Below are 7059 nucleotides of genomic sequence, written 5' to 3' on the forward strand. Positions count from 1 at the left end.
GTCCTCTACCTGTAAGAACAGGACTGGAAACCAGGGCTCCTTACACTTAATGCTATAGGCTATTACAACAGACTATTTGAGATTAATTCCATTTAACACTATTTTAATTCTTTCTTCGGGTCATTCTCTGAATTATCCTTATTTTTTTTAATGTTATTTTCTGTCTCTCCCACATGAAGCAGAAACCATGACTTTTATTTCCTCTCCATTTTAAGCATAAAGGGGAGTCTAATGGTGACTGTTTAAAAAAAAAAAAAAAAGACAAACCACTACCACATGGGCTGTTCATGCAGAATACAGAAATAATTCACGTTAAAAGGACTCATCGTATTTTCCAGCAGGGCTGATACTCAGGCCATCTGTGAATATTTCAATACTATTAGAAAATAACCTTTCCTTGGAGACCCATCCCTCACTCTAAGCCCTGCCCCCTGGGCCCAGAGGTCCCCCTAAGTAGTGCCAGCAGCTGGCACAGCGGACAGCCCTGAGGGTCCTGCTCTAAAGCTGTGGCTGCTGCCACCCCACTGAGTCAGTACCTGTGCTTTATCACTTGATGGGTAGTTTTAATAACCCACCCGCCTGCAGAGAAGATCGTGGTGTGCGGTGAGGCCATTTTGAACTCTCTAGGCTACATATCTGCAGTATCAAGAAAGAGATGTAACAGCACTGTGCCTATTTATGTAATCAGAGGGGTATAGGGAAAACCCTTATCTTACTGTTAAAATTTTATTTACATCTCAGTGTGAAGACCTGATTTATTAGATCCTTTCCAATCAAAGAGTTACCTGAAAGGACGGCTCTTCCTGAAGGGCAGTAGAGGGGAGAGGGGTTCAGAGCATGGAGTAGTGGTGCCTGGAGAAGTCAACCTCAAGGGCCTAGAGTGCAGTGCTAAAAGAGAAGGCAGCAGAAGGCAGGTTTAGGGAGTTGCCTTTATACTCCTTTTCCCTATGATGAAGCTTCTACTCTTAATATTACTCTTAAGCCAAATAAGACTTTTCAACAAATATAAAGGAAACAGCAATAAAAAACCAAAAGGTTCATCACATTAATGAATGGTCTAACTGCCAAAACTTGAGAGAGAAATTGCTTAATCTTGTAAGTACTTTATTTGAATGAAAGCATTGAAATGGCCATTAAAATGATCTGGAATATACTGATCGGTCTGAGAGAAGTTCCAACATCACGGTATTTACACGAGGAAGCAGCGAAGATGCACATTTGGAAGTGAATATAACATTGTACGATCAATTCACATAAGTACATAAAAGTACGTAGTCGGAATGCAGCGTTATATACACACTACTGAAAAGGAAAGGAGAATATTTACAGAGTGAAACTTTCTTTTAGAACATGTGAATTTTGATCTGCTTTAATTTAGCAAAAAACCTCACGGTTTGTAACAAAATGACTGTGTGCCCCAATCTCACCACCACTAGATCAAGACACTGAAACTGAGAAGGTTCCCTTCCCCAGTTTAAGGTTTTATTTTTGACATCCTCTAAAAAGAGACCAAAGCGATTGTGGACCTCACTCATACCTGGAGTAATGATAAAAAAGTACCACAGTCACAACAATGGAAGCCAAAAGAAGCCTCTGCGGTCGTTTTACCTTCAGCTGCTGGTGCCATGTACAACACGTTACAAGTGAGCATAGTTGTGCATTCGTGAGTTGACTGTACTAACCGCTGTAAAAATTTGGGAATGAGAAAATCTGAGTATATGGATACGTCCTTATCTTACAAAGTAAAATCAAGCATTTTCCACTTTATAATTTTTATTTCTCTGTAAAACAAAGACAGAACTCCTGGAGGTCAAACAAGGAACACAGACACCAAGTTCAAAGCACTATTAAGTCATGAAACAAAGAAAAATCTGAGGTAGAAGTCAGGCAATGGAATCCACAACCTTTTTAGGGGAATACTGAACCAGCACATCTCTAGTAAGATCTTTTTTTTTTTTTAAGTCACAAGTTCCAAAAAGTTTATAATCCACTCTCTGAAATCAGATGTAAAACTATGACCAACAGAAGATACACACAAACTTTTGTCATGTTAACAGAGGAAATGATTTCACAAAAAGCTGCTGACGTTTCCATCAGTAGTAACCATAGGGAGGCCGTTGGTTGTAACCATAGTGTCCGTATTGGTGGGGGTAGTAAGGTTCTTGTCTGTGCTGCGGGTAATTGTTACCCCAGGATCGTCCGTGCCACTGATTGGATCGATTGTCACTTGGCCACCCCCGTCTGCTATCCCTACCTCTAAACTGTCTGTTATCTTGCAACCTACAACAACAAAACAAAAAGATTTTTATACTTCCCTTTTAAAAAAATACAAATGACAAATCTATCCCACTGCATTTCATTTCTCAACCTCATACTCCATAAACAAAAGTTTAAAAAACATTTTTCTCTGCAGAATGTTATATATAGCAACAGTTATTCAAAACTCTCCTAAGATTTAAATCTTTCTTCCAGTATTATACTGGATACACTTTGCAGAGAAATAGACAGACCACAACACAAAACCCACAACAACAGGACAGTTCTGAATCAAACTGAGGTCTATTTGATTGTACGAGAGCTATTCTGAATTATGAAATAGATGAAATCCAACTGTATAACTTTCTTAAAGTAAAACCAAAGACAAGGCCTTCTTTATAGAACCTAGCACAAAGTTTTGTAGAAAACTCCAGGTTCATAAAATATATTGGCAGAGAAAATAAAATGTTAGTCTACAGAAAGAATATTTTAAAAAACAACATTAAAACACAACTGAACAGCGAGGAAAAAAACACACGGTGCTGACAAAACACTAAAGTAAATCTTTACCAGCCACTCACTGCATGCAGGCAGTGACTAGGCACAAGGTATACGGTTCTGAACAGAAACACCGGTCCCTGGCCTCACTGGCCTTACGGGCACACGGAGTAAAGCCGTCCTCTCCCACATCAGCCACCTGTGTCTCCTGAAGTAATACATACCGACTGCCTCTGTTTCTCTGGTTCCCACCAGCTCTGCTATTCCATTCCTCAACGATCGGCGGGGACTCAGGAGGGCGTTTCAGGTATTCCTGGTACTCTTTGTCATCTTCTGTGAATCTGCTGGCAAACATCTCTTCAAAGTTGGGAACAGCTTCAGAAGTGTCTGTCATCCTGAAATTCTGCACAGTTTTTAATAGGTTTCTATGAGAATTTTTAAAAATATAATACTCTCCCACTTGACAGTGAAAAACCAAGAAATGAACAATTTAGTCAAGGTACACGTAAAAGTCTTTGTATACTTTTACATTTAAGATGGTTTTAGATACTTCATTCAGTATTTCCTGATTTCAGTACCACAGGCACTGTGCTAACTGGCGCCTGGGATACAAAGATGAACGATATATCGGGGCCTCCACCCCCCAAAGAGCTCTCAGTCTAGTGTAAGAGACAGACATGGTGCAAATACAGAGGGAGGAACAGTGAGTGTCCAGAAACAAAGCTGGAAAAATGGGCAGGGACCAAACTGCAAAACTGTGTTCCAGGCAAACAACCCTGCCCTTATTCTGGTAGGAAAGGGGAAGTCTTCAGCCTAAGCGGTTTAAGCAGGGAGAACTCTAGGGCAAACTGACTACTCAGAAGGACCGCTTTGCTAACAGGGTAGGGAAGAGACTCGTGAGGACAGACCAAAGGCAGATAGCTGCAGGACTGGAGGGCTGAATCTGAGGCAGCAACTACAGGTACAGTTTGGTAGGAATTCCATTAGAAATTAATGGACTGACTACATTGGACTACATTGACTAATGGACTGACTAGACAACAATGACTAGATGTTGGCGGGGGTGGGTATAAGGGATAACTTTCAGACGTCTAGCCAAATGACCAGATGGGCTGTGGTGTCATAGGAACCACAGGAAAAAGGGTGGGTGAGGATATGGAGTCTGAAGTTAGTTATGGGATGTACATCCACATGGGAGAACCAGCTCCCAGTTACCCATTTTGGGACTGAGAACTAGGGTGATGATACATACGGGAGACATCAGCAATTTTGTTGGTGGTTAATGCTGTGAGAGTGGGTGAGATTTCTCAGGAAGGCTGTGGAATAAGAAGTGTATCAAGGAACAGAATCCTGGAGCACACTGACCTATAGTGAAGTTGGAGATAAAGAAGGGATAAGAGGAGAATACACACAGATCAGAAGCAAAAGAGCTTCCCACAGGAGGCAGGAGAATAGAGTGAATGGTCCTCAGTGTGGAATGGCACAGTGACAGAACCAAGAGGAGAAAATTAATTGGACTTAGCCATCAGGAGGTCATTATGTTAGAGTACTAGGGATTGAAGCAGGACGGCAGTTCTGGAAGCTAAGGAACTAGAAATCTACATGGATTATAGAGTGAGCTTTCAAAATGCTTCACTGAACACGAGAGGAAAAAAAAAAGTAGTAGCAAAGGGGTTACTGGAAGAGGACCTCTAGTCTTCCCAGGACAGTGTCACTGAGGTTGTTTATAGGAAGAGAAAACCAGTAAGAAAGAGAAACTGAAAATACAGGAAAGACATGAAAATGGAAAAGCAAACAGGCATTTAAATGAACAGCTAATCAACTCTGGGGTACTTTATAGAGGCATCCAATGTAGTCTTACTCTGGAACAAAATGAAAATATGATAAATACTATCTAACAGCTAAAAAACTCCCAAAACCCTGAAACCTCTTATCAGCTGGGTTCCGCCAGCCGAGTAGTATTGCTGCACCCACATTCTCAGAGACCCTCTAGCTCTGAGGAAAGATCTGGCTCAGGCCACAAGAGCCTCATCCTTGAGAAGCCAGGGGACCAAGAGTTCACTTCTCTTCATCCTTATGCACGGCCTGGAAGCCCCATCAGTATTCTGTAGGTAGCCCCACTTGCCGTCTTCCCCGGCCAAGCAGTGCTCAGTACTCCCATCCCCCGCCTCTCCTAACCCTAACTTCATCTTCTCGTCGCTCTACTCTTCGCCTCAAGACTCCTAAAGCCTGTTTTATGATTCGGGGCGTATGGGACATGCTAAAACTAAAGCTGAATCTCCCCCTCTCGCCTGACATCCGACAGTTACTTTTCTTCCTGCGTTACTTCACCTTTGACAAACACGTGATGGTGGAAGCCCGCGTCTTCCTTGATTTTCCCGGGATCCCTCCAACATACGCCGGGGTGTACACTCCTGCCCTTACCCCAGCAAACCGACACCAAGACTGCCGTGCGGGTGCAAGAAGCAACACCCGGACCTTTCTCTTTCTCCCAGTGTCTGGGACTGGCAGACTGGTGTGTCGTCAGTTCAGCTACGGAAAACCGCGCCTGGACTTCAGAGGAATCCGGGAATCTCCGAAGGACGGCCCACACCCCACCAGACGGGGAGGAGAGGTCACAGGGCAAGGCACAGTGCGACTCCCACGACCCCTCCCCCAGGTGGGCAGGCGTCTTTATCGGCGCTCCTGAGAGAGAGTTGAACAGAAATCCGGTGGATCTGAGCTTTACGTACGCGAGCAATCTGAGGCAGTTGCAGTGGTTCATGTTTATACTGTTTCGATCCGAGGGAAGCAAAAACCCGCTTGATTCCCTCCAAGGAACCCTCAGAAGACTGGGGGGGCGGCTGGTGACAAGCGCCCCGCCGGGCCTCCTAACCCAGTACGCTAGTCCGAGCGCTACCGGGAACGAGCTCCGTTCTCCTCGCGGGAAGGAGGGGTCAGCCCTTCAGACTCGTCCTCCGACACCACTCGTTTCCGTGCACGTACCGCCACCCGCAGCTGCCCGCAGCCGACTGGCGCCGGACGCGACCGCCTGCCTGGGCCTTCGCTGCCGGGAGACGGACGCAGACCGCCAGCAGGGCCCGGCAGGGCTTGCCCACCACGGTCCTGACAGGTCTGCTCCCTCCCGGGGCCCCTCATCGCGACGGCCGGTGGAGGCCGACAGGGGTTCCCGCTCCGTGAGGCCCCTCGGCTCGGCTCGGCCCGCCCGGCTCCCTGCTCCCCGTGGCCTCCCCAACCGGCGACCGGCCCGCCGGCGGCCGCGTCCATCCCGCTCGGGCCGCACCCCGCCCGCCGCACACGCAGGGACACCCACCTCCGGCCCACACCGCGGCCAAAGGATCGCCCGCCACTTCAGCTCTCCAAGGTAACGCAGCCACTCGAGCGACGAGCCGACTTTCGCCCCACTTCCGCTTCCGGCGGGCGGGCGCGGGGGCGGGCCCACCAGGTATCGCGAGAGCGCGGGCTCGCCTTCCGGCTTCTTGGTAGTGGCTGGGTAATCGCGGCGACGTGCGGGCGGTGCGCGGCAGGGGGAGATGCCTCGCTGGCGCTCTCGGCCCGCGCTCCCTGGGATGTGTGTGGGAAGTGTCCCCCTGGCCGGGCGCCAGGGACGGGTGGGGACAGGCGTTCGGGAAATAAGCGGAGGGGACGGGGGGAGGCCACTTCCGGCGGGGCGAGGGCTGCCGGGGACGGTGGGCACGAGGGGAGGGCCTCGGCGGTGCCCCGCCCCTCGCCCCGCGGGAGGACGGCGTCTGTCGTCGGTTCTGAACCGGTTTTTGCCGAAACACCCCCTCCGCAGCCGCTGACTTCGGCGCTCAGCTACCGCCTAGCGTCTTGGCCGTTCCTTCCCGGACGTTGTGCGGTCGTGCCCGCCGGATTTCCCACGTGTAACCGGGCCCCGTCCTTGCAGACGGCGCACCCCCTTTGTTAGCGTGAGCACCGGTTTCGACTGGGACGCCTGGATGTCCGTAATTGACGCTTCCCCCTTGACTGACTGCCGTCCGTTGACGAGCTCTGTCGGTCCTACCTCCGCAGGAATGCCGGCATCCCCTCCTTACCCCCTGCGTCCGCCCGCTCCGCGTTCTCCTTGCCAGCCCTGAGCGGGGGAAATGCACTGCTTTTCTCCCAGGTACCTTCCTCCGGCGTCGCTTGCCGCCGGCCCAGCCGACAGCTGCTGTGATCTTCCCTGGCTCCCTGTTGCCTATAGGCTAAAGGCCAAATTTATTAACTTGGTTTAAAAACTCTAGCTTCGTTTTTTGCTGTTCCCCTTTCGTTCTCCTTTGCCCGTGGCAAGGTCGCAGGAAGCAC

At 48.7% G+C, this 7059-nt stretch overlaps 1 protein-coding gene across 2 annotated transcripts; it reads right to left on the reverse strand.

The window, feature by feature from the left end:
* Positions 1-1073: 1073 nt before the first annotated feature.
* RAMAC (RNA guanine-7 methyltransferase activating subunit) lies at positions 1074-6166 on the reverse strand. Of its 2 annotated transcripts, none has more exons than XM_080809286.1 (3): positions 6068-6166; positions 2979-3157; positions 1074-2280 (listed from the first exon to the last, which is right to left on the reverse strand). In XM_080809286.1, the coding sequence occupies exons 2-3, from the start codon at positions 3146-3148 to the stop codon at positions 2094-2096; spliced, it is 357 nt and encodes a 118-aa protein (XP_080665412.1). In that variant the 5' UTR covers positions 3149-3157; positions 6068-6166; the 3' UTR covers positions 1074-2093. The 2 variants fall into 2 exon arrangements, with proteins under 2 accessions (XP_080665412.1, XP_080665413.1); XM_080809287.1 differs by lacking the exon at positions 6068-6166 and adding an exon at positions 5086-5256 and having other exon boundaries at positions 1080-2280.
* Between the last annotated feature and the right edge of the window lie 893 nt (positions 6167-7059).

The sequence above is a fragment of the Martes martes genome, assembly GCF_963455335.1.
Source record: "Martes martes genome assembly, chromosome: 7".
NCBI lineage: Eukaryota > Metazoa > Chordata > Mammalia > Carnivora > Mustelidae > Martes > Martes martes.